Raw genomic sequence first — 27,941 nt, forward strand, 5'->3', positions numbered from 1 at the left:
AAAATGTAGAATAGATAACCAAGATTATACTGTACAGCACAGGGAAATATATATAAGAACTTATGGTAGCTCACACCAAAAAAAAAAAATTGTGTCAATGAATATATGTATGTTCATGTATAACTGCAAAATTGTGCTCTACACTGGAATTTGACACAACGTTGTAAAATGACTATGACTCAAAAAAGTTAAAATAATAGTAATAATAATTTCTGAATCTTAACACCTATTTTTTAAAAATAAAAAGACTTTAGACCTAGGCAATACTGGAAATCAACTTTCAATAAAGATTTGCTTTTGTTAAAGAAATTAATGAGTGGGCATTCATTATCCATTCAGCTGTTTGTTCATGCATTTGACATGTCCTTATAGAGCAAACAAAACATGTTAATGACACTTTTGGTACAGGAATGATGGCTTTTGTAATTTAGAACTTAGTAATCCAAAAGTAATCATCTGTGATAGACTGTTAATAGTTTATTATTCTATTGTATATAAACAAAATCTTCCCCTTCTTCCTAGAATCTAAACAAATATTAAGTTAATATAATCTGATAGTTTACAATAGCATACAAAACCATAGCCACCCATGATGATACTGTCAAAGACACTATAATATCTAGAATCATCAAGGAATGATTAAACCCTATTCAGTATGGCCTAAGTGTGTGTATAGTTATTATGAGTATACAATTTTAAAAAAATCTATGTACAATAGTGTAATTTTAAAGTCACTATCTGCATATTGAATTGTGTAAGAATATTACGCTTCAGAACCAATGAATAAGCCCTTACAACAACTATATGTGAATAGACGTTTACTAGAATCTTTTAAAGATAATGTAGTACAATCAATACACTTTCTTATACCGGAAATGCAAACAAGGTTAAACTGAAAATCATCTCTTCTACGGAATCAATTCCAACAGCAGAGAGACATGCTCTACAAACTACCATCTTATTATTAAAAAAAAAAGAAAGGGAACCCCCACGAGCCCCACATCCCCCTTCAGTTATCACCCAGTCCTCTCCTGCCTTCCCAGTGAATGTTCTCTAAGGGGCTGTTTAGACCGATTCACTGCAGCCCGGCTTCCATGGGGACGTATTATTGAAACGACTTCTAGGTCAAAGGCACTTGTCCTCATCTTAACCTTTCGGCAGCGTTCCTCTGATAGTTGAGAAATACCTTGCCTAGGCCTTTGCACTATATGATGCTGTTCTATTTCCAGAGAAGGTAATCACTGCCAATATGTCTTCACCTAGAGATAAAGAATTTGTAGACTTTCCCTGCCATGACCTAGATCTCCTTCACTTAAAATGCTGTTGTCACTCATGTGCAGGAGACCACCAGCCAGTGAGGCAGTCTTCTCAAATACATGTGAAGTCACAGATGCTTTTAATGTCTGTTTTCCACTTTCATTCTTCTTTACTTCCTTCATAGGCAAGCCAGGAGAGCTACTTTAAAACAATCCATAAAAAAGCCAATTTTTAAAAAATAATTCTACTAATAAATTTTAAGAAACCAATTTTTGAAAAATTCCAACTCTTATCCATCTTCAGTCATTTAATAATTCACAAAATGGTTATCAAGTGCCAACCATAGGCAAGGAAATACAAATTCTTGCTTCAAGGCAGATTTACAATTATGATACAATGTGATATGCAAGAGCTGACATATGGAAAGTAATAAGTGAGCATAAGGAAGGCTTTACAGAAGAGGGGAAACAAGCAGGTCATGAGCAAAAGAGACAGGAGGAAATGATTCTACCTAAGAGATTAGAATGTGAGCACAAAGATTAGGCATTTGGAATCTAAGAGTGTCCTTGGAACCTGGAAGGAAGAGTGCAAAATACATGGAAGCAAGTACAGAGATGAGTCTGGGAAGAAATTCTGAACAATACTAGGAAAATAATAATTATCTACTATTGAATTCTGATATACGCTTACCTATCAGAAATTTCTTTCTGCAGAGCAGGTAACTGCTGGTCATCAGTTTCTCCCCTCTTCCTCCTGCTGAGTTGGTCCTTTATAACAGTTGCCATCACACATGGTTTCTGATCCTTCCAGTTCACCACTTTTGTTCCTGTTCTCTTCTACTTTAACCTTTAGTGAAAGTTTGATACAAAAGGTAATTATTACTTTATTCATGATAAAGACTTGTTCTTTCCATTCATTTTATCATTTGACTCAGAGTTTGCCCTGATTTCTATTGATTAAAATATATTTGTTCTTACTTTAATTTTATCATTTGAAGACATTGAAATGTTTGTAAATTCTGCTTCTTTCTGTTTGAGGAAAAGAAAGAGAATTTCCAAAATTTTAAAAGGGCTTTCTTAATGTTGTGCTGTTACATCCACTCTTCTGCATGTGAATGGCAGAGACAGAGAAATAAAAAGACAAAGTCATAAAATTTGTCCTCTTCTGTCTTTACCACCTAGATTTTGTATTAAACAGCCAGACTTAGAAGATGTCACACCTTGGTGCTTCAGTAACACAAAGGAAACAATCTTCTTTCTGTGCTAAGGCTATCCTTTCCCCACTACATTTTATAATTCTTGTTTCATTTGGATCCTGGGGTATCAAAAAAGTGGTGTTTAATAAATATATAAACCCAAGTTTACCGAAAGGAGCAGAGTGAAACTGATGAATTGCCAGTTAGTGTGGAATTCTGGAAAAGGAATAATGATTCCCAATTTCACATTCAATAACCATGACCATTTTATAGCTAGAGGGCATAGGAGTAGTGAGTGATCTACCTTAGCCCCACTGTCTACTGATAATGGGAACACAACCAAGAAAGGTCAAGTGATTTGTCCAAAGCCCCTAAAGCAGCAATCTTCAGCATTTCACGGTGTCAAAAGAGATGATACAATTCTCTAACACTGAATCTAATAAAGTACCAAATAAATTCATCCAATTGATCAGATAAGTTAAAAGTGTGACTTTGGCAAAGCTGGTGGCAGGGCTCAACTCCTTTTTCTATTAAAGGAGAACACCTTCAGATTTCTGTCTACCTTTCACACTCTTTGCACTCACACAAAAGAACACACACACACATTTAAAAAATCCATTACTAGAAGTGAAGAAAACCATTCAGTGCATCTCAAAACTCAAGATTTCTCCTTTGGAGATAAATACAGATTTTTTTTCCTGAGGGTTCATACTACCTATATGATAACATCATACATGTCAAAACTTACTACATTTTATTAAATAATACAATGTAAGGGTCTGACTCAACAGAAACACCCAAGAGTGTTGATTCAAGAATATGTGGGAGCACATGTATTTGTTCTTAAGTATATCTCAGAGTGGCCGTGATGGAATTCTAAGTGTCCAGTGATCAGTAAGACACAAAAGCCACACTCACTAAAGCACAATGAATGGATCAGTTTAGTGAGAGTGTGTGCTTATATCCCTTCTCTCAGTCACTGCTTCCTTCCCATTCTATGGAAATGCAACTTATATTTAAGCCAATAGATTAAAAACAAACAAACCAACAAACCTTGAGCTTATTATATTTCCTAAGCCATTTCACTTGCGTTCATTCTGGCTCAGAAGGTCACGTGGCACACAGCTGAATTACTTTCCCACTTCATATGAAAGACTGACACAGACACTTATGTTGATTAAGGAACCAAACCCAGGAAAATACTTCCCTGAATTCGTGTTATTTAGATGGCAGAAATAGTCTGTTTCTACACAATTACATATTTAGATCATCCCCATTTTATACATAAGCTATTTTCATAAGTGGAAAATCAGATCACATATGGATCAGAATGGAAGAGATGATTGATAAAGAGAAAAACCAGAGTAGCAGCAAAGGAACCTCTACCTCTTTTTGAAGTTGAATTTTCTTTTTCCAAAGCCAGGAATTCTACTTGTAACATGCCTACCTCATTCTTAAACCTTTGCATATCTTGGTGGAACTCTTTTAGATATACTTTGTTCTGCTACCATTTGATGGGGAAGAACTCACATTTCCTAATTTGGGGTCCATGATTTTAGAGTTATTAGCACCGCAGTTAACTGCAAGCAATGGCTTCTGGAGCTGGCCTTGTATTGGTTTGGTTTTCTTATAAGTATTTGAAACAGCAGACATAGCGTGACTTTTTGTCTGAATCATTTGTTTCATCTCACTGGAGTGGGCAAGCCACAAGACAAAAAGGCTTTTTGGACCACTTACCAGAGGTGTATGTCTGATCTCTGATTTCCAGGGAGTATTTCGGCTCCTTTTTTGTTTTCTTTTCGTATCAATTTCTTGGTTTTCTTTCACCAGCAGCCGAGCTCGGTTCCTTACTTCATTTTCTCTATCAGTAAAGAAACCCTCCTCATTTTTGTCACAAACATGTTCAGTGTCTGGTGTGTCATTTTCAGTTAACTTATTTTCATTTAAATAAAGTTTTGAAGATGACTGGCAGCCATACTTTGCTGAATCAGCCTTGGAGTAAGATGGGGAAACACTTTCAACGAGTGGGCTCTTCGTGTTGAGGGAACGCCTGGAATCCTACAGAGATGGAGGCTCCAGGTGCACCTTGTTCCTCAGAATCACATATATTCTTTGTCACACTGGAAGGTAGTTCCTTTAAGTCACCATGTAGTTCAGAGTTGCCATGTAGTGACTCTGTCTTACGATGAACAGTAATTTTGCATTTTTCACGGATTTTACTGACTTTCTGATTTAACTTCTTTGTGATAAATTTTGTATTAATTTTCCAGTGTAATTTGCCTTTTTTGACCCACATGTCCTCATGCTTCTCCACACAAGAATGTTTTGAAGATACAGGTACGTCCTTTCTGTCCTGTTCCTTATTCATTCCTGGTTCTCCAGGCATTTTTTGCAGATGCACAGGTGAAAGATTGATCTGCCTGATTTGACCTTCAGATTTCTTTTCTTTCACAGTACATGCTTGTAAAACATATTTATCCTTAAGTAGTCAAGTACAGATAAAGAAAAATTAGAAAATAATTAAAATTTAACAAACTTCCTAATCTATGTTTGGCTACTCACAAACTAAGAAGTGAAAAATAACTTGCCTTAGCCTTGAAATAGGAGAAAAATAGGAACTCAGAAACCTAACTTTGTCACTGTTTGTTTGAACTAAACAATTCATACATGTTAAAGCTACCAAGAATTAGAGATTAGGTTTTTAACATTACAGAGGCTTCCTCACTAAAAAATAGTTCACCTCACATACCTTAAATAGTGAGCCCCTCCAGTGCATGTAAAGGTTTTTTAAAAAGGACTAATAACCGGAGAATAGGCAAAGTGTAAATTATTAGGTGCCAAAATCAATTAACTTCAATCAGAAACAGGAACAAATTCATAAATTTTAATGCAAACTATATACTATGATAGTGATCTATCTCAATATGTATTCTCTGCATCCATCCAGGTGTATTATACTCTAATATTCACTAGTGAGAGTGAATAAAAGAATTTTTAATAATATTTACTGATTTCCTACCCTGAAATGAAATAAATTAGAAAGGTTTTGTTTGTTCCCTAACAGCAAAGGTCCAATCCTGGAAGGTTTGATTCTCTTAATAGGCAGCTGGGTTGACTCTATGACCCCTATTCTCTCCCTGATTGTAGATTCTGAAATCAATTACATAGAGGTCGCAAGACAGAAGAAATCTTTCATCTGGGCATCAATGACTTGCAATTTTAAATTGCAAATTTTGGACCACTGGGAATGACTGTTCCTTACATAAAACTAACCCAGTGGTCATCACTGCTATATTGTTTACAATTTCAACTACTTAATCACATGATTTATTATTTGATATCACCTTCTTTATCATGTGAGGCAGTTATAAAAATGGAAGAAGTAAACAATATTCAGGAAGGATTTTTGCCTCAATTCCAAGGATAAAGTTTAACTATAAATTATTAAAGACCCTAACAATACTTTAAGCTTTGTAACTAGATAAAATGCTATTAAAAACAGAATATGAAATAATTATTTATTGACTCTAAAAGTGTAGTTTGAAAGGCAATTTCTTTTGAACTGTGTTATTAAAGCACAGAAAACAATATTAAACCAGAAATTTAAATTTACATTTTTACATACCTGTGACTGGTTGTTTTCACTTCCATCACGTCCTTCTTGCTCTTCCTTAGATGCCATTTCTAAGTCTAGGTCTGCTGAAAAATGAATATGCTTAATTAAAATTAACTACTTAGAACAGCTATATAAAAGGCAACATCTCTATAAAAATAGATAAAAAACATTACATCAGTTGACAGTTTAAATTAAGCTTAATCTTTAGCTGAATATTTACTTTTTTAAGTAATACTTCTAATTATCTAAAACTTCAAGGAAGTGTTTGGGAAATACTAGATGTTACCAGATTAAAGGCACACAAACATTTCAAGGTTTCATTCACAAATTCATCCACCAGACATGAACAAAACAAAGAGAAACAGTACAAAATTTAAAAATACAGTAGAAACATACAGAGTCACAATAGACTCTATTCTCTACCTCCTAACTACCTTTTTAACAACATACCAAGCTTCAAGAGCAATGCTATTCATGGTTCCCAAAATTACTGTTACTTTTTATGCTTTTATCTTTCCTTAATCTGAAATCTTTCCCTCTATTTTTGTGACAAATTCCTTTTCCTCTTTTAAGTCTCAGCCTGCTTTGTGAAGTCCTCCTTGATTACAGCTATCTTTCTGCAGAGACACAGGGATCTCTTTCCTTGGAGCTACCTTAGTACTTCACAGATTTTTCTAGTGTATCTTCATCAGCTGAGCTGTAAACTATTTCTTTACATGTCTATCCTCTTTGGTCCTTTGCTGTAGAGGACAAACTCTTAAAAGTACCTTTGTAGAAACAGTCTTTATTTATTTTACTCAATAATTACTTATTGAGTTCCTGCTTTAGCAGTAGGCACTGGAGTTTAAAGAAGAATGTGGATAATAGGTGTCAGGGATGGCTTTTCTAGCGAGAATGCCTGAGCTGAGACTTCAGCAGTGAGGTCAGCCAGCTTCCCAGGAAAGCGGGACAGGAGAGCAAGAGAACACGCAAGGCTGGGCAGGAAGGGAGAGACGCACACGAGAGGGTCAATATTTGTGTGAAATCCAGGGCAGGTGAGGAGGGCATCACCAGCAGCTCAGAACACCAGAGCAAAGGACAGACAGAGGGCGCTAGAGATGGAGAGCCAGGCCGAAGTCAGACCACAAAAGCCTTGCCTGTCCCTGTAAGATGCCTGGACATTAATATGCTTTAAAGAGTGTTTCATGGTCATGTGTGCATTTGAGATAGATCACTCTACGTGCTGAATATAGCTGTAACTACTATTTATAAATTCAGAGCTAGATAAAAATAAAGCTAAGAAACCATACTTTGAGAAGGGAATCTGTGGATGGCCACCTAGGTTTCCCAACTAGTCAGAAAGCTCTAGACACCATCCTCCTACCGGCTCTCAGGAGTGTGCTGAATACTAGTCTCAACGAACTTACTTTCTCCTAACCCTCTTTGCTATTTAATATGCTGCTTTGGTCAGAGGATGAATGTAAATGTCATGCCAAAAGCATTGTCTGGTTCTAGGTTGCATAAAAGGAGTAAACACAAAGGAGATCCTGCCACAAAGTGATTTCTGCAAAGTAAGAGTATGGCGAAGCCACGCACAGGTGGACTACGGCTAACTCTCTGTGCTGCTTTATTACCTTCTTTGCTGCTTCTGTTCTCTGGCAGCTGTGATTCACGCAGGCCACGGAGCGCTGCATTTTCTGACAGAGACACGGCTCCAATATTCATCTGGTCTTTATCTACTAGGGCCGTCTGCCTCAGTTCTGTGGGTGCTGACTGGTCTGTGGTCACTGATTGTGATAGCAACGGACATTTATTGACTTCCAAATGCTCAGCTCTTTGACCAGCCACTTTATTGGGTCTCAAACTAGTAGAATCCCAGTCTGAAGAATCCGAAAACAAAGTTTCCACTTATTAGAATATGAATAACAATACAAACTTGACTAACTTGTATAAATTGTCTTTCCAGAGCAGCAGCCCCAAGTCCGTCCGCAGCCCCACATCCTCCTCTCCTCTCGAACACACAGCTCCTTCCCAGCTGGTTGTACTTTACATGTCACTGCTGTTCACATAGGGAGCCACTGTCTCTCTTTTTTCTACTTTTAATTCTCTAGTATCTCTTATTTGGATTAACTCACACTCTCTATTAAACAGTCTATATACCATAAGAGCTTTATGAATAATTATGAGTCTTCAACATATGAATTTTTTCATTAACCAAATGGATGTCTAACCAGCCATTTACGGGACGTTTAAATATGCATGGCAGTATTGTGTCCTAGAGACATGGGTTTAAGAAAACTTAATGAACTGTACTACTTTAATTACAATGACACAGTCTTTCCTCAATGTACCAATCTCTTTAGAATTCTTTCCTTAATGCTTGGATAAACATCATCAATTTATTTAAGAAAAGATAGCCTTGAGTGACTAATTTTTTCCATATAAAAATAGGATAAGTCAAGGTACAAACTAGATCCAAAGAGTACAGGGTACCACGAGACAGGAAATATGTAACAAAAATGTTTTCCTTTTTTTAAAAGAATTAAGTTGTCAGATTTAAACTTTTTAAGACAAGTTAAAGAAAAAAAGGTAAGAAATGTAGAAGTGAACTTTAAAGCCCGTTTCATCACAAGGGCCCCTGTATCATTTCACATCCATGAACCCTGTTTAAAACCGCAGTTCTCAAGTGTCATCTGAGAAGCCCTGCAGCCCCAAGTTCCCTCCATCTAGGGAGTCCACGAGGTCAAAACTATTTTCACAATAATACTGAATGCTATTTTCATTCTCATTCTCCGTTAAGTGTGCAGTGGAGGTTTCCAGATACATGACATGTGATAACATCATAGCTCTAATGGCTAATGGAATGTTGGTGTGTGCTTGTATTTTAAATCTTTCAGTTTTAGTTTCTAATATACTAAACATCAATAGATACAAAACACTTAAGAGTTCTTTGGAATTGTCAATAATTTTTAATAGTATAAAAAGAATCCTAAACCCCAAAACTTTCAGGATTAGTGTTTTAAAAGATCGTTTCTACCAAATATTAAGGTAGGACTAATTACTTCCATCATTTTTAATAATCAAAGACACCACCCCCTCCACACACACACACTGCTAATCAAAACATCCAGTTGGCTTAAGATCTTTGGGGAAGGGAAATAGCTCAGTGGTAGAGCACATGCTTAGCATGCACATGGTCCTGGGTTCAATCCCTAGGACCTCCATTAATAAATAAATACAGAAATAAATAAATATCATCAATGTGACAGCACTAAAATAATTAAAGTGAAATATGACTGACATGTTAGCAAGTGAAGCTTTACCCTACGTAAAGGTCAGAATTCAGTTAAGCATTTTAAAACTCTGGAAAAACCTTAGAACCTAATAATCAATCTCTCAGAATCCCTAAGAAATATGGGGATACCAAACTGAGCACTTCAGTGTCTCCGAACATCAATAGAAACATCTGAGTCAAAACTGACATTTTAAAAAATCTTTTTCTTATGCTTATATATTTTATTCAATCATGGATGCCAATTATAACATCTGCCTTATTTATGTCATCTTTCAATTATATTTGAAAAAAAGAAAGGAATTAGGAATAAGAAGACTGTACTTCATTTCAGAGTTAAATTTGTATTGCAAAATTTACCTGATTTGAATGTTTGTAAATTCTTCATTCCTCCTGTTTTATTAGGAACAGAATCTTTCACTCCAACGGCAGGCTGAATGGTTTTTGAAACAAACCGATTAATAATGTACATTTGATACAATTTGTAGCAATAATTCAAGGGGGGGGAGAGTGTCTAGCTCAGTGGAAGTGTGCCTGTTTAACAGTGCATGAGGTCCTAGGCTAAATTCCCAGTACCCTCATTAGAAAAAATTTCATGATAAAAGTATAAAAGTTTTTACCTTCAAGTTAGGATGCATTTCAGTAGAATCTAAAAGCCAAAAGGGACACATAATCAATTACATGTAAATATGAAAGCCAACTATCCATTCATGCAGAGTTAGTACTGAGCGCAATCCTCATGCTTGCTTTGGAAATGAATACATTAGGTTTCGGTATTTTGCTTTTTGAGGGGCAGTTAGGACAGCAACAAGACAGAAATATGAATCCATTATAGATACTGAATAAAGAACAGGAATATAGGTTTAAAAAACATGCAGTTAAGATTTCAAAAGTACGATTATGTTTCAGATGACTTTATAAGATAGAAACGTGCACATATACCAATGTGAACATGCTGCCTGAGGAGGAGAAAAGCGATCTTTAATCAGAAGAACAAATCAGGGCTCCAAGAAGACAAATGTGAAAGCTGATGGTAAAATGCAACAGCACAGCGTTCATGCGACTGACACCATTAGACTACAAGTATTTATCATGCTCTTCAACTTGTCCTATCATTTAGGAAGTCCACAGTTGTGATGGCAGTTCATTTGAATGTGCAATTCACTTATCATCAAAGTGTGATGAATTGATCAGCTTGGATACACACTTGTAGAATAATAGTTCATAAAAATATTCATTGTTTTCCATACCCACATTGGGCTATTGGTATGCCTGCATTTCTTGGATCCTCTAGCCATCGAAGTTTCTTGATCCACTCATGCAAGAAAGAATGTATACTGAGTTTTCAATATTGAAATCTGATGATCAAAAATAAAATTTAATTGCCACAGAATTATTAGATATTAGAAGTCTTTTATATTTCAAAACCTTTGTAGTATTCACTGAAAATAACAACTTTAACATTTATGGAAAGAACCTTATTAATTTCTTTTGTTTCCTCTAAACACAAGTCTACCCTCTGAGCGTGGTCTGAAGACCGGCAACAAGGGCATCACCTGAGATTGTTAGAAACTGCTCAGAATGTGCAGTTTTCACTGGGTCCCCAGGTGACTGAGTAAAATTTGAGAAACTCTGGTCTATACCGAGTCTGCTTCTACAGCACTTGGACTTAATTGAGCCTTCTGAAATCCAGCCTCACGCGCCTCCTGTAACACTTCCCCAAAAGCTGCATCAGAAGTTGCAGACATTCCAAAGGACTCTTTACCAGGCTCCAGCTCCCCTGACCTCCCCAGAACGCACCCTGCTCTCTTCCTCTTTCCCACTCTTCTGTTGGCCTATGAGACACCATCCTATATGGCAGCAACACGCTGCATGACACGAAGGTCCAGACATTTACAGCTGACCACACATGCCTATGCTCATCCACGGCAGGTACCCCAAGCTCTGCATGATCAGGTACCGCAGTCCTCACCGCCTTCCTAATGATCGGGGTGCCGGGGGAGTGGAGCTTTCTGCTGTGCTTCCTGGACAAGCTTTGGTGCTGGAAGAAGCTCACTTCATACCCATCTCATCTCAAACACTCTTCTCTTCCTTCTTCTAAAGAACTATTCTACATTACCACCTCCTGCCAAGGACCCCCCTCCCTTTAATTCATTTACTCCCCTCCTCCCTGCCTCTCTCATTCTTCACTCCCTCCTTCCCTCCTCCTGATTTCCTGGCTGTCCTCAGATCACAGAGCATCTTGAAAGAAAACTAACAACTGATCTCCTCAAACAGCATTCTACTTTAATCGTTGCTGACACCTGATAAGATATACAATTTACCTCTTTTTCTCCTCTTTTTTCTCACTATATGTTCAACAGGTGATTTTCTTTGGCTGAGAGAATATATCCTAATTCATGTTTTAAATCAACATTCTGTCAAAAGACTTTTTGATAAAATAGAGTGCTTACTTTCTATTTGTCCATTTAATGTATGTTTTTCTCCTTGACCTGCAGCTCCAGATAACTGATCAACATAGTTCGGTAGTTGAACCTTGGTGGTACTCTGTTAAAATTAATATTAATAATGAATTGCATAAAGATTTCCTAATCCCTTTCTAAGAAAATATTTGTTTCCTACCTTATTATTATTATTTTTTAATTTCCTAGTTTAAAAGCAATTAGATTAAAAAACAAGATAAGCATATCCTAGAAACCCAAACATTTAAATAGAAAATTTCATATACACTCTCTAGATGAATTCTATCGTTTATCTTCAGTTGGCTTTTGACTTCTGTGAACTGAGCATGGAAAGCCAGAGCAAATATTTTCACAGACAAAATACTGACGTGCAGATTTCAACAAAGAATTAACTTCAAAACGCCTAATTCCATTTTGCATTCCTCAACAAAAGAAGAGGACGTTTTTAAAAAATAAATATTTTTATATGTATAACTGAATTGCTTTGCTGTACACTTGAAAGTAACATTATGAACTGACTACACTTCAATAAAAAATAAAATTAAAAATATACATATTTAAATATATCCTTTAATAAGTATATGTGCTATAAATTTAAAATGTTTCTTAGGGCAGATATTGACTTTAGTATTAAAATAACACACTTGGCATGAAAAGAAGCCTTGGAGTCTGTCATGTTGAGTATTAACAGAACACTGTGGAAACTGCTACACTTCAGTAAACAAAGGCTTAGCAGAATCTAACTATTATTTGATAAAACTTTCATTGATAGGAAAAAGAGTTGAATAAGGTAGCAAAGTAGAAAGAAAAACATTTATGCTTAAATTAACAGCAGAAAAATTTTAAATGTAGTTATGCAGCTCTTCAAAAAGTACCATAAGCTTTACTTTAATATGGGAAGAATAAGAACACTGTTTATTGACCATCTGCACATGCCAGGCCTTTATCATGCACGTTGTCTTTTCTACACACACCAATGATAAAGGTGATTCTAGGGACGCTTACCCACTTGCTGCTTCCTGGCCACCCCAAGATGCTGGAGCACCGTGATGAGCAGACGGGACCCGCTGTTCTCTCTGTCTGGAACATCCCTCCCCTGGACCTTCGTGTGCTGGCTCCTTCCTGTCCATCACCTGGCAGCTTTGGTCACACTCAGCTCTTGTCTGACTACCTAAATTCCACCCTTACTCCACCCCAGTCCTAACTACAAACTCCCCCACGGTTGTCTAACCTAAGTCTCTCCACGTTCCCCATAGAAGGACTTACTGTCCCTGAAAAACGGTTCCTGTTTACTTGTTCTTCTGTTCCTGCCACTACAGCCTAACCCCTCAACTGCTACATTCAGTGTCTAACGGCCCGATGCATAGCTGGTGTTCAGGAACAGGAATTTATTTAAGGTCAAAACATCTAAAATCCCCAGAGGTCACCAAGTACCAAAGCACTATATACCTATCGGAGATGTCCGATAACAGCCCACCGACACTCAACATACCCCAAATGAGAAATCCCGTGCCCGCTCTAACTTTCCCATCTTATCATCCTTCAGATTTTAAAAAAGCGTCCTCAAGATATTAGTAGGTCACTTGTGGCCACTGTCATCATTCTGTCTTACATTTCTATAGCACCCTTTACAGCTGACAATGTGTTTTCACATTTGTTACCACATTTTTGTTCATGACACATAACCTGAGGGGTAGGTGTCAGTACCATGTTTTTGAACGAGGTCACTGACATTCAAACAAGTCAGACAAGTTTTCCCAAGATCCCACAGTGGGTAAGAACCAGGATGCTACCACGTCTACTGACTTCAAGTACAGTGTTGTGCCACTAGGCAGGAGCTGCCGAGATCCAAGGGCTCGGGCTCTTCTGACCTCTTTCCATGGCTATCACCTTGGAATAGGTCACCACTACCCTGCACTTAGCTTCCTTCATTTCGGTCGCCATAAAGGTACTCAGTGCACGCTACTTTCCCTGCCCAAAATGGGCTGTCCTCAGTAAAACATCACTAAACCAAACTGCTGGCATTTTAACACCATGTATTTATTACTATTCCCCATGCTTTTTCTTCTCCTGAAATGTTCGTTGCAGATCTACCTGACAATCCAAACATAATAAAACTTTCAAGTCACAGGCACTGTCTTTACAAGGTCAAAGTGGTTAAACAAACAAAGAAAAACACTTTTGTTTTTAAAATGCAACTTGTTTCTCTCTGAATCTCACTAGGAGTTTTACACATCCATTTATAACAAAGAAACAAACATCTGGTCACAGGCTGACCAAGAATAATTCATTAGTTTTTAGAAAATGTAACTTCAGAGCCCAAGCTGAATCCCTGTGACTTCTAAGCCTTGGTTTTTGCACTACATACACCCATTTCATTAGGTGAGTCTGGAAAATTAACAGAAGTGCACTCTGCAGTGGTATGACATGTAGCATGGAATGATTTTACTAAGTGCAGGTTAAAAATATGAGGGAACAATTTTGCTGGGCAAATGCAAAAGTGAGAAAGTGAAGTCAAAACATCCCTCCATTTATGTTTTAACATCACGCAATGCTTATATTAGAAAATAATAATAATAGAAGACAGTACCTCAGAGTCCCAGGATGGTTCTACACCTTCCTTTTCTTCTAATCCTAATGCTGGGGTTGTGCCTACAAAATGTAGTCACAGATACATTAATGAGAACACGTACGACTGGGAAGTTGAAATACATATATAAGCCTATCTTCATTCATGACTATGTCAATAAAATAAAGTGGCAGAAAAGAATTTCAGAGGGTTGAAGCATTTTCTGGAAGAAAACTTGGTCATAGTTGGGATATTTATGAAGAAAGGTGGCAAAAGGAAGACACTTGAAAAGAAAATTGTATCATATTTGGATCTACACACTTCAGATTTTTTACATTTTATTTTTAATTGAGGTACCAGGAATTGAGCTATACCCTCCCCCCTCCAACCATACTAGCTTTTAAGCAGAGAAGGAAATCCACAGATGTGCACTAACTTACCACCTTTGTCATTTTTATGTGCTCCATCAATAGAAACCAATTTGTTATGATCTGCTTGCTCCTTTAGGACACTGTTAATAGTCCGAGTGCCGTTCTCTTTTCCCCCAGTTTTTGGCTTTGCTGCTTCTTCCTATAAAAACAAAACAAAATGTAACAAAAACCCAACTTCAGAAAACATCATATTCCTACACTTGGTCATTCAGTCAATCAGTGAGGAAGACAACATATATTTACTGTATCCATGAGATCATAGGCATTATCCTGGGAGAAGCTGGCAATATGTATAAAAGACAGATTCTGCTCTATATTCTAGGAGAGGTAGAGACACATGAAAATGAATCAACACAGACAATTATAGCCAAAAAGAAAAAAGGTGAGGATCAAATTTTCTTTCCATTGTTCATAAAATCAGCTATATGTCCTTCAGAAGAGTCTGAGCATTTTCCATGACCTGATTTTCCTTCACTTAATTTGAATTTGAGATTATTCCCATCATAATTTGTACTATAGAGCTCCCGCTCTCACTTAACCCCACTATTTCTGCTGTGCGCGTATAATAATCTCTCTCATTTTGACGCTCATTTATCTTTACATTAATCTCATCCTTATTAAATGAATCCTTCCCCTTTGTACTCCTGCCCATCTTCATATTCATTCAGCTGTTCTTTTCAGTTGCTTTCTTGTTCTTTCCTTTCTTAATGGCACACTTGAGAACTGTTTATTGCCACCAAACTTTACAAATCTCAGTCCTGCACATGTGCCTCTCTTGTTATCACTCTGTTTTCTATTGTGATCTTGAGGACTTCCATTTCTGTGTAGGATCCTTTTCATCCCCATGAGAATCAGGGGGACGGTATGGGAAAAAGCACAGGAGGAACAAGTTAAAAATAAAACGGCTTACCTCTGTAACACCAAAGACTGCTGAAGATGGGAGAGGTTCCGGTGCTGGGAAGGCAGGATGAGAAAAGCCTGGAACTTCGGTTGATGGTTCGGGAAAGGTTGTAACCACATCTTCATTTTTCTGATCAAAATTATTGTCCTCAAAGGAGGCGCTAGTTCCTGGTTTCAAAACACCATCTTTTGCCTCTGCTGTAGTGAAAACAAGGTACGGTAGATGAAATTATCTATAATTTCTAGTCAGTGAAAACACAAGAAGGACAATCTTCAAATAACTCACTGTTTATCGTGGGTTCTTGCCAGGCCTGAATCGGCTTTGTGAACCTTGGATGCCAGACTTTCTAGAGAGGAAAATAACATCTTTAAGAACAAGAAATATGAAATTGAATAAAATAATTATAACATTCCCCATTCCTAGAGGATCTAACACAAAGAGCACTGGCTTTGGAGTCATTCAGATATGGATTCAAATCCTGGTTCTGACCTTTACCAACCTACATCTTCTCATGGGGTGAGGATTATGAGAGATGATCTGAGGAGTCCCAAAATGTTACTTTCCTTACCCCTCATTGATTACTATACAAACACTGTGGGATCCATTAGATGACTTTCTTGACCAAAATGATCTAGAACAAAAACTTATCCCTGACAGTTTAGAGTCCTATTGAAAAAACTAACATTAAGAAATTTAAAGTAATTTTTCTATTTTGAAATGTGCTTGCATGATGTATATATGTGTGAATAATCTCTCATGGGGAAATATGAGAGTTTACTTTTTAGCAGTATCTTATTTGGATGAGTTAGAACAGCAAACAGTATAAGCTACTTGTATTCCATTTGCCAAAAAGCTAAAGACAAATGATTGTTTAAATTCAGCTACTTCTAGGAAAGAGGAATTAAAAACAAAAGTAATTCTGAAGGGCAATGACTCATGAGTGAGAGCCACACACATAGTAAACAGAAAGCTGTAACTAAATACAGTCACAGAGGCAGAGTGAGATGGACTGAAAGAACAGACACTGAAGAAGTGTTTTCTGGAAAGAAATATTAGGTTTGGGGCAAATCATTAAAAAAAATTGGCGGAGGAGGAAGAAAAGGCAACATGAGACATGACTAGTCAAGAACAAACATAAGGCAAGAAAAAAAGGGAAATGTAATTATAACAAGGCATGTGGGGATATATATATATTTCAGCATTTATATATATAATAGATCAGTGATGTATGAGTATTGTTCGGTACATACTATCAATGAAAGCCTCTGTTTTACCTTTTTATTATAGAAAACAATATAAATTATATATGCAAGTACATATATTGTTCTTCAGCAAAATTTTTAAAAATATCAAAATATATGGTATATAAAACATATATATAAAACAGAGGACTTTGTTCATAGTGTATCCCCAGTAATACTGACGTGAATTTCTCTACAACTGTTTGTTTGTCAATACTACTATAATAAATGGTTAAATTTTGTCACTGTTAGGCATTCAGTTGAACATGGTCGTCTCTCACTACCTGAATGCTGTAAATTGTTATTACAGAGAGAGAGAAATAGATTTTTCAAAGTTCCTAACACATCAACTTTCCAGAGAGATAACTGGTAAGCAGGATTCTAAGGAGAATACATAGCTTGAAAAGATATATTGAATGGAACATGAGATGGGGCTAAAAAGAAGGTTAAAGAGTTTTCATCTCAAATTCTAAGCTCACAATTGGTGGATACTGAAAAACAGACTGTAACCTTTTCCTATTTATCATACACTTCTTATCTATTTCCTCGGCATTTATGACATATTTCCTCTCATAACAACTGAACTTTTACAACCTAAACAGCGGGAATACAAGTTTAAGTCATATTTTTGGAAATCAAATGGATTTCATTATGACATAGTACACATATTATATTACCTGTACCATCCGATAGATTTCATTATGATAGAGTGTGCATGTTATATTATCTGCAACATGATACAGAATTCCATGTCTCCTCATGCATTCACATTCAAAAGATACTAAAATGTTTCTTATATTTCTAGGTGCTCCAGGAAATGCACAATTACGTTTCCTACTCTCTAGCGGCGTATACTGATGCAGGGGCTATAAAATAAATATGTAAATAACTATACTACAAAATGTCTGAAACTTGAAATTTCAGAATGGGACACGAGGACTGGACATACTTTTTAAAACTATAATACAAAAGAATTCTGAAGTAGGTTTCATCATATGGTTGTTATTATGAGTCTACCTAGAGAGTTGGTTGTTATTTTAGGGAAAACATGTATTCTTCAATTAGATGAAGAGTTTTGAATGAACTCTTAATGGGATAATTTAGAAAACACCGAGGAATCTCTTTATAATATGGGTTTTGAGAAACAGAATTTTAATTTCTAAATTTCTATAATTTCAACTATTATTTTAGTCTTAATGCAGAACCAAAGGTAGAAATGAGGTTAAAAAAACAACAACAAACAAACAAACAAAAACCTCTTTCCTAAAATCTCTATGCTACCAAAATAAAAAGTGTCCAAGGCGGGGGGAAAAAAAGACACATGCTAAGTAGTTTTGGAACTCAAAGGCCCCAGGAACAGCCCATGATTATCACAGAGAGTAGCTGTGTGCACTGAAGATGTCCCTGAGGCACGAGTATTATATAAGTGCCATCAGTGTGGTTTAAAATCCAAAAACCCCTATCCCTGGCCAAGCTTCACACTTCCTCTATCGTGGGAAACCTTTTCACAGCACGGTTTTCCTGTCACTATATATTTTCTGGTCCATTTTGCTTCAGCCTCATCTTCAGTATTTACCAAAGTAAGAAAAGAAAAAATCAAGCTGTCGTATTTGTATAAAATTGTTTACTCTGACCAACTTTTCAACACAAACATAGAACAATGATAGGCAGACCACTGCTAAATTTTAAGAGTAAATACTACACAAAACTAAATTCAGAGCAGAAAAATTAATTTCACAAGAGAGCACTTTACCTTGGGAGCAAGATCTGCGTCATCATCTGCTGAATGCGATGAATCATCAATACAATATATGGATGAAACACTTTGGAGCAAAAATACACATCAAAAATGAGTGAGTTCATTTCTTTAAACAAACAAAAGTCTATGCTGAGGGATAAGAAAGCAGATTTGGGAGCCAGGCTGCCTGATGGTCAAGTCACAGGTCAACTACTTGTTAACCATGGAATCATGGGTCAACTAGTCAACCTCCTTGAACTACAGTTGCCTAGTTACCTAGAAGTAAGCTACAACAGCACAGCTACTCTGCAAAGCTGTTGCGGTGACTATATGAGGTAACAAATGTGAAGTACACAACACAGTGTCTAACCCAGAGTAGGACACTCAACAAACCTTGTTTCTTTTCTCTGTGTTCCCTTAGTCAACATATAATTTTTAAAAATCCACAAAATCCTACCTGCTTACAGAGAGATCTTCAATCCTCAATGGAAACTTAACCCTTAAAGTCTCTATTAAAGAGAAAAGTAAAATAGATTTTTGTATCAGCAATAGAAAAATACAGAATACTAAAAGTATAAGACCAATGTTTTGTTAAAAAGCATTTCTTTGGGACCACACCTGGAGACTACACACTCGAGTGAATATTGAGTATACTCCTGGTGGGTAATTAATGAATAAAAACCACTTCCCCTCCTTTACATTTATCAAAAAAAAAAAAAAGATATTTAACAAAATTTGCTATCTTAGAGTGAACTGCTGCTTACAAGGACCAAAATCCCAACCAAACTTTGTGAGACTCTCAGAAAAATGATAATCACTAGTAGAATCAGTATCATAAACTGACAATGTCAAACTTACATAGCATGGTGTTTCTGGACGATACCCATGGGACAAACCCACCCTGCCATTTGGCTTTGTCAGCCTCGTGTTATCTGGGCACAGTCATCCCTATTCCCTCACATATGGCCTAGGGCTGTTTTCACACTGCAATGGCAGACATGAGTAGATGTGACAGACACCACATGGCCTAAAATATTGACTCTCTGGCCCTTTATAGAAAAAGCTTATGCATCCCTGCTTTGTGTCATAACCAGGAAACCCTAAGACTCAAATCAAATCTTCTTACTCTTCTCAACACTCTTCAGTGAATCCGTGCAGCTGCCATTGCTGGCTCCCAGCTCGGCAGCCATGTCTTCTTCGTTGTCCTTGCTGGACAACTGCAACTTTTCTTGGGTATTTTCTGCCCCAGTATGCGAAGAAGGTAAATTCTCAGCTGCAAAAAGAGAAATGATTATTCTGCGGTCATCACAGTAAATACATCTCCTTCCCCAGTGGCTTTTAGGAATGAGCATGTGATGTAACACAGCCAGTGAGATGCTAGGGGAAGCCTACCGGAAGCGTCTCTATTTTCTTCCTCATTAACAGAAAACATGCAGAGAGAAGTAGCCCTCCTCGCCTGCGGATACTGTCATGTGAGAAGATGACGCTTGGAGCTGCTGCCAATCAGCAGACCAGGAAAGGCGACATCACACGCCAGCAGCCTCACTGCTGAAGGAGGGACAGCATCTGGGATCCTGATGACATCACTGAACCTTCTAAACAACCCTGGTTCCTGTTGCTGTAGCCACTGTTACTTAGGTCTCCTATTATTATTTGCAGCTAAAAGCATTCTGACAAATTTCTTAAGGTCTACAGCAGACCTCCTCCTTCCTATAGTACTAGAAAGGCTTTCAGAAGCGTGCCTGAGCTAGGTAGTCACCTCGTTCCCAACCATTCCTACAGCATCCTTTTTGCACCAACAAAATGAAACTCATAGATCCTGCAAAGTTCACCGGCACATCTTAGTGTTTGCATTGCTGTCCTTTCTACCAAATGTAATCTTGAAAGATGTTCTGCCCACCAAACACTGTCCTTCTGCCTCCTTCCCTGGCAAACTTCTACTCGCTCTGCATGCTTACCTGACATCCTACCCACTTTTAAAACACTCCCTTCCTCACCATGCACTTAAAGTACCTGGGACATATTAAATATCAATAAAAAATACATAAAGACAGTTACAAAGTCTGAGTGGGCTCTGGGACACAAGAGCACAGAATAAAGTCAAGTCAATCATAAAAATGGTGATGACTGTAACGAGCTCCTGGAGGCCAGGAACTGTGCTTTTGACCTGTTTGCATTCTGGAAAGTCAGAGTGGTGCTTAGTACCTAAAACACACTTGATAGTCATCTGTCAAGTGGGTGAATTCACAGATAAGAATGTTTTCTTTGACAATCCTGTTTTAAAAAAACATACAGACACTAACCAGGGACAACTCTATTGTGTTATGAGCACCTTGAAGGCCAAAACTCTGTCTATTCCATCTTTGTATTTCCTACAACAGATGTTCTATCATTGATCGAGGTCTACTAAGTTTAAGGTGCCCTCATACAGTTCAGACTGAACAGCACGTTAGGGGTCACATCTAGGCAGAACAGTCATCTTTTGTTTTTTGTTTTTGTATGTGAAGTATTTCTGTGCTTTTATTGCAATTTGCTGAGTCCTGAGTTGTGCTATTTGAGTATTTATTATGACAACCCTTTAACTAATGGCAACAAAGAAACTTTTCCTAAGAAAATTAGAGTTTCAAGACAAGTATCCCCCCCAAAAAGAAGAAAACATCTCACTCTCATGAAGTCAACATATCGCATTCTGTCTGCACTTATGAGGAATGAAATTGGCAACCGAGTGAGACCTTGTTGGTATAATGATGCAAAAAGTAACCAGTGCTTCTCAACAAGGCACTGCTTTTCTGACTTCTGCGCTATCACTAGGTATCTTTAAAAAACAATCTCTTATTAGTATGCTGCACACTGGCCCAGTTGTGCAGTTCTAATTGTTGGCCATTTGTTTATAGCACCAGGAAGGCACTGCCGAGTTCCGTTTTAAAGACAGTAACTTTTTTAGTGAGATTAATCACTATGCAATAACTAGCATTCATTCACCCAATGTAATCCATTCGCTATAAAACTAAAGATCCAGTTCTATACCAAGGCCAATTTGTTATAAAGTTAGAGGAAATGTACAACAAAGTTAAAAAATGTTTTCCTTATTTACACAAAGATATAATATGGGATTTCAGGGGCTATGATTAAATAAATGAATTTCTTTTCAGACAGTATTGTCTCAGATTTTAAATTACCTACAATTATCTTCTTAAATAATTCTGAATACTAGACCATTAAGAAAAACTTAATTAAAAAATAGAAACATACATGAAATTTACACACTGGCTTTTTTTTTTTACTGCTCTTTCATTATCAAAAGTTCCTCAGTCTTACTTCCTTATCTATGGTAGGACCAACAAGAGTAACTTATTACCTGAAATCTGTCCCAGATGGCTATCTTGAGAGGGAGTATTTGGTATCTTTCCTTCTCTGTAGTCGACAATCAGCTGGTAAATGCTATATATAAAATAATGTGATAAATAAATATTACTACTTGAATACTAATATGAAAAATAATTGCCAAATATATTAAATTCTTAGATTATTTCAGATAATATCAGAGATATCAAAACTTCAATTGTCCCATATACGTCAAACTTGTACAATCTACAAACATTTAAATTTAACATGTGTAATTAAAGAAGAAAAAAATTAAAGTGAAGTAGTCAGGAACTGAGGGCAGTACAGTGCAGTAAGTTATCTAGAGTGAGCCTGACATATGGAAAGTGTCTCAAACTCAGAAGTCCCAGCTCTATAACCAACAGCTATTTGTTCCTGGAAAAGCTGCTTCTCTTCAGCCCAAAGTCTTCCTTTATACAACTGGGATCTTACTGTCTTCTTAGGCAGTTAGTTATTAATACTCATAAGAGTATTATGAAGATTTAATGAGATAATGTGCCCCCCCCAGATGCTCAGAGAAAGCGTGGAAGAATGGAATAATTTGTTCTTGAACTTTAATGCTGGAACTATTTGAGAATCCCAAATAAAACCCAATGTGTGGTTTTTTCACAGGTGTAATATTTAAATGTGGCAGTTTTCAGGACAATGTTACAAATTATGGTGATTAGCTGTTCTTCGTGGTTTATACTTCAGGGCACCTCAGCTACTATATAATTTGTAGCTAAATTTATTTATAAATATATGACCTCATACAAGCATATGTATGAGAACTAAACAAGCTGTCACGCTGGTTTACGTGTCGATCACCATGAAGACCACGGAAACTGGATCAGCACAGGCATCCCAGGAGCAGAGGTCAATCATGACCCGACTGCAGGACCATTTTCTTTTTCCTTTTCTTCTTTTAAAATTTTAGTAATGGTCTTTAGAGAGCAACGTCCAGACCCCAGACTCAGCTGCCAAGGAGATCCTGTTAAAACCAGTTTTAGTACCAACACTGCAGCAACAGAATCAAGGGAAACAAGAGAATGATTAGAATGCCCTCGCCCTGCCCCAATGCCTTGTGGGAGAGGACTGTCACTGTGATCTTAGGGAATCCCTCAGGCTCTTGGAAAATTCAAAAGGAAGATTATAGAAGAAAGTCCCCAAAGGAACATACTGGATTTTCTGCTCAACTAAACATTTCAAGACCTAAAGAATTAGAAAAATCAGGTATGTGACATTATTTGTACCCCCATGCACAGGGGTTACACTGGAATGAAATGGAGAACAATAGGATCCCTAAGGATAAAGGTCTTACAAAGCCTGAGATAAAGAACCCTGTGCCCACTGCTCCATCTCACTAGTCTGGCCTTTTGCTGGTTTCCAGCTGATGATGTGGAGTGTCTCACTGCCATCCCCAAAGTGCCTGCTCCCAACTACGAACTCTCACCTGTCACATAACAAGTAACAGTTAGGTCATTTCCAACCTCAGTTAAGAGATACTTGCCATTTTAATGTAAACACTTACTGTTCAAACCCATTAGAATAAGCATATTGTTCAGCAGACCATCCGCGTGAATCTTGAGAATAGGGACTAACACCTTCCTGAAGAAGTAACTTGACTATGTCCGGGGAGTCATGAAATACAGCAAGGATGAGCGCTGATCTAAAAGAAAAAAGAGAGAACTTCACCCTTAGGAACTTAGTTAGCTTCACTTAAACAGTTAACTTGATCTATTTTACCAAGTTAATATCCTGCCCACCCCTGGAGAACTGACCATTTACATGCTCAAGTGCTCATCTCTGCAAATTACTTCCAAGGCCAAAATGGAGGGATAAAAAAGAAGCCTCCTGTCCTACTTGGGTAGCACACAGTAGAAGTTGCTAATTTAAAGTCCTCTGATGGACAGGAAAGGATGCTGAGGTCACTTGTCTGAAGTAGGTAAAGATTTAAACAAAGGATTCCCCATTTCTTCCCTAGTCTGAAATATAATACTTTAAAATCAGCTAGAGGTCACGTAAGGAGAAGCTGTCTGCAGGCTGAAAACAGTAATATGAATAAAAATGGCAGTAAAACTAGTCACGGCTGCAGTTAACACGCTGAGAAGCACGTGCCCGGCACTAACCTGAATAGTCTACGTATGGTCTTTCTCAGGCACAGCCGCCCTGGAAGGATGTACGACGACCCTCCTTTACTGTGTCAGGATACATATTTGTTGATAAGTCATGTCTACCCAGGTAACACACCTGCCCAGCAGGAGAGCTGGGAATTCAACCTCGTCTGACTCTAAACCCCGGCTCTTTCCTCTTTATCACCCACCAATGACTTGTCTTCTTTAAAGGGAATGTTTATTCAATAATTAGAGCTATTTTTCTTCCTCCTACCATTATCAATTAAAAATAAGAACATTAAAATGTACTAGAAATGAAAAAGGATAAAAACTGATGAACCCACAGTATCTGGTAATAGTTACTCACTGAGTGATACTCACTTAGTGATAACCTAATAACATCAGTATCCTTCAAAGAAAGTAATTTAAAGCAGAGTCATCCAAAAGACAAAACAACCTCCTCTTTGTTTAATATGCATCTTTCAAGACAAAAATATATGCCAGGAAGTGGTTAAAAAAATTATAAAAGAATGAAGAAATTCTACACTGTCTCATAAGCAAAATTAAAATTAAAGTCCGTACTAATAAAAGTAAAATGAAATCCCTGAACTGTTGTAAGATCACATGACCAAGAAAATCAGGTTGCAAATGACATCAGTCTCTATTACAAAGGAAGATGTATCCTGCTGCATACTGTTCTTTGTGACACCCACGCAGAATATTTGCTCTTCTACCTAACTGATGATGTGTTGATTCTAAGTTAATCCTCTTCTTCTTAAGTTAATCTTTCTGATTGGCTGTTATTACTCTAGAACAACATTAAGGTTTAAAAAAAAACAGAGAGAACCAACTACTGTACCTTTGCACGTTGTCGACTGCATGTACATTTGCCCCGTTCTCTATCAAAAATCTGACCATTTCCTTTTTGTTCTCCTTGACAGCGAGTAAAAATGGTGTCAAATTACTCTGTAAAACAGCAAAAACAGTTGATAATGTACAAAATTACATATAATTTTCAAAACTGAATTTAAAAACTTAAGTCTCTGAACTTAAACATATACTATAAAGTAAATAACAAGCAGCCCCTTCCTCTTTGCCCCTCTATGCTCCTTCCCTTTAAAAGGCTCCTCCTTGATCTCTTCGAAAGTTTACCTGTGAAGTCATTCTCTGAAACTCACTTAAGACATTTGCTGGTTCCAAGAACCTTTGCTTCTATCGCAGTGTCTATCAGGCATTCTGTAGTTACCTTACTGCTCAACGACTACTTCTGACCCTCTAAACACTGCTCCAGAGAGAACCATTTAGCTACTGAGTCAAACATTTTTAAGGAGCCATGCTGAGTAGAAAGATACCATATTGTCTGCAACATGCATAGCCTATCCAATTATAGCTATGACTAATCTTATAAAGCTTGCAGACATTCCAATGGGAATATGATTATTTGCATGTAAAGAAAAAGGTTTCCTTAAACCAACTTATAAATTCTAATTTGAAAAAGTCCATCCCACTCTTAAGGGATTATTATAAAATATGAAATAGACTATAAATTAATATAGAGTGTCTTTAAAATCTTGAAATATTTATCAAAATATATTATACAACAGGAATTGTAAATTCAAATGCTTACAGAAGCAATGTAGGTGACCTGAGTAAGTGAAGGTCCCAGGTGAGGACAGCAAACCGGAGAACACATGTCCCACCGAGAAGGGACCCCCTCTGCAGGGCAGTCTGCTAAGAGCCTCGGCTCAAGGGGGACCAGATTTGATTCTTCAGGAGAAGTTCTGAAATGCAGATTTCTGCACGAGTCTGCTAAATTTTCAATGTTGACTCAATGTGTGGGGACAAACTGAACATATCCAGGGCCATGTTTAGTCTATAGCCCACTTGTGTTTTTATGTTTGTTGTGTTTCCAAACAGTTTGGTATAAATCAAGTATTTGTATGTAAAACCTTGCCTTTCTTTAGTATCATATGTCTTACACACAAAAACACTGGGCCCCAACATGCAATAAATATTGTGATTAAGACTCATAATACCCACTTTAAGAATTTTTCCAATGCCTACTAAAAGTACAATCTATCTCTGTCAAATTTTCCCTAATTGTTAATCAAATGTATAATTAGGATTAAGGATTAAGAGGTATAAACAATCAGGCATAAAATAAGCTACCAGGATATATTGTACATCATGGGGAATAGAGCCAATAGTTTATAATAACTATAAGTGGAGCATAACCTTTAAAAATTTGTGAATCACTAAACTGTATACCTGTAACATATAATATAGTACATCGACTATACCTCAATTAAAAAAATAAGATATTGTAAAATAAATACATGAAAAAAGGATTATAATACACCCTTCAAGAATTTTTCCAATGCCCACAAAAACTACAATCTACCTGTATCTAATTCAGCCTGATTGTTAATCAAATGGATAATTAGTTCAGAAGCTGGCCAAATCTAAATTATTAAAACAATTCCAATTTGTTACTAATGTCATGGGTTTGATGTTTAAAACTGCCATCTTGCATGGTGTACTTATATATACTTGAATACTGACTCATCCATAAAAAAGAATGAAATAATGTCACTTGCAGCAACATGGAAGGACCTAGAGATTCTCATACTGAGTGAGGTCAGTCAGAAAGTGGAAGGCAAATCCCATAGGGTATCACTTGATATGTGGACTCTAAAATGTGATACAAATGAACTTATTTACAAAACAGAAATTGACTCGCAGGCATAGAAAACAAACTGACGGTTACCAAAGGGGGAAGGGGGGTGGGGGGAGGAATAAATTAGAAGTTTTGGACTAGCAGATACAAACTAGTATATATAAAATAGATGAACAACAAGGTCCTACTGTATATACTACAGGGAACTATTCTCAAGATCCTGTAGTAAACCATAAAGGAAAAGAATATGAAATATATAAGCATGGAAGACCCCAAGGTGTACATGGAAGGCCATGTGGCCACCAGCACAAGCGAATGCCCCCTGCCGGATTCAAACATGACCTGAACTGACTTGCCGAAATTCTAGAACCTGGGATCCTTGGGTGCTCAGGGCCTGTGGCTTGCTGCCTCCCCTGCCCAGGTGCAGTCACCCAGCTCCCCCTACTGGGTACTGTGTTCCTTCCTCCTCCCACCCATCCCAGAAGCACCCCTGCCCCTGCAGGCAGCCAGGCCTTCCCATCACTTCACTCCCCGCAAGCCTTCATCTTCTGTAGGCGCTGAGCCTACCACCCACTCCAGGCACTTCCTAATGGCAAGTTGTTCCTCGGGGGTAGAAGTGTGGCTGGGAGACAGAGCTCTGCCCTTTCTGTAGGCACTACCTCTAGCCCCTGGCCTTGGCTTTGGAGTTGTTTCCATGACAACAGGGCCTGATGTATTGCATTCAGTATACATATTACTACAAATAAAACACTTGAAGCTAGAAAAGACCCTGTATTTCAAGTATATTGTAAATAAAGTTAGTTGAGCTATACCTTGTTTATCGCCTCGATATTTGCATGATGGCGGAGCAGCTGTGTTGCAATTGACACACTCTCTTCCAAGATGGCATAATGGAGAGCAGTGTTTTGACCGCCGTCCTCAAGATTTGGGTTAGCACCGTGTTCCAGCAGGATACCGGCACATCTCCTGTTCAGGGATTGTACAGCCTGTTGGTATCATGCCAAGAAACAGACTGTAAGTGCCAGGCATTCCTAGTTAACATTCCCCAAGTTCCATCAGTTATGTTTAAAACAGATGAGTTAATTTTAATATAAGTAGTTAAATCG

At 37.4% G+C, this 27,941-nt stretch overlaps 3 protein-coding genes across 8 annotated transcripts in view; all 3 read right to left on the bottom strand.

Annotated features, from left to right (window-relative positions):
• LOC106731228 (ankyrin repeat domain-containing protein 26-like) overlaps window positions 1-4,326 on the bottom strand; it is a 42,229-nt gene extending 37,903 nt beyond the window's left edge. For all 3 annotated transcript variants that reach the window (XM_032487981.1, XM_032487980.1, XM_032487983.1), the window contains exons 1-2: window positions 4,190-4,326; window positions 1,948-2,103 (exon numbers count right to left, since the gene is read on the bottom strand). In XM_032487981.1, coding sequence (XP_032343872.1) covers window positions 1,948-2,042 — 95 coding nt within the window. In that variant the 5' untranslated portion in view covers window positions 2,043-2,103; window positions 4,190-4,326. The remainder of the gene's footprint in view (window positions 1-1,947; window positions 2,104-4,189) is intronic.
• A 123-nt stretch (window positions 4,327-4,449) lies between these two features.
• LOC106728462 (ankyrin repeat domain-containing protein 26-like) lies at window positions 4,450-23,575 on the bottom strand. 4 transcript variants are annotated; one of them, XM_032488009.1, is made up of 15 exons: window positions 22,862-23,575; window positions 22,040-22,122; window positions 19,808-19,954; window positions 19,139-19,190; window positions 18,697-18,766; window positions 15,988-16,048; window positions 15,712-15,899; window positions 14,811-14,940; window positions 14,392-14,453; window positions 11,793-11,886; window positions 9,960-9,988; window positions 9,700-9,772; window positions 7,682-7,927; window positions 6,078-6,148; window positions 4,450-4,931 (listed from the first exon to the last, which is right to left on the bottom strand). In XM_032488009.1, the coding sequence occupies exons 1-15, from the start codon at window positions 22,927-22,929 to the stop codon at window positions 4,470-4,472; spliced, it is 1,836 nt and encodes a 611-aa protein (XP_032343900.1). In that variant the 5' UTR covers window positions 22,930-23,575; the 3' UTR covers window positions 4,450-4,469. The 4 variants fall into 4 exon arrangements, with proteins under 4 accessions (XP_032343900.1, XP_032343899.1, XP_032343902.1 ...); XM_032488008.1 differs by having other exon boundaries at window positions 6,078-6,151; XM_032488011.1 differs by lacking the exon at window positions 7,682-7,927.
• The window catches only part of LOC116665957 (ankyrin repeat domain-containing protein 7-like), a 5,489-nt gene continuing 1,119 nt past the window's right edge, over window positions 23,572-27,941 (bottom strand). The window contains exons 3-5 of the mRNA XM_032487411.1: window positions 27,648-27,821; window positions 25,018-25,124; window positions 23,572-23,713 (exon numbers count right to left, since the gene is read on the bottom strand). Coding sequence (XP_032343302.1) covers window positions 23,572-23,713; window positions 25,018-25,124; window positions 27,648-27,821 — 423 coding nt within the window. The remainder of the gene's footprint in view (window positions 23,714-25,017; window positions 25,125-27,647; window positions 27,822-27,941) is intronic.

The sequence above is a fragment of the Camelus ferus genome, chromosome 9, assembly GCF_009834535.1.
Source record: "Camelus ferus isolate YT-003-E chromosome 9, BCGSAC_Cfer_1.0, whole genome shotgun sequence".
Classification (NCBI taxonomy): Eukaryota; Metazoa; Chordata; class Mammalia; order Artiodactyla; family Camelidae; genus Camelus; species Camelus ferus.

What these genes read in the sequence shown, in the direction of transcription:
- LOC106728462 (XM_032488008.1), bottom strand. Translation starts at nt 22,929, where the DNA reads ATGATTGACCTCTGCTCCTGGGATGCCTGTGCTGATCCAGTTTCCGTG. An exon ending in GCAAGAACCCACGATAAACA is followed by an intron (nt 15,900 to 15,987) that starts GTGAGTTATTTG and finishes TTTTCACTACAG; the next exon opens with CAGAGGCAAAAGATGGTGTT. An exon ending in TTTACAAACATTCAAATCAG is followed by an intron (nt 7,928 to 9,699) that starts GTAAATTTTGCA and finishes CGGATTCTTCAG; the next exon opens with ACTGGGATTCTACTAGTTTG.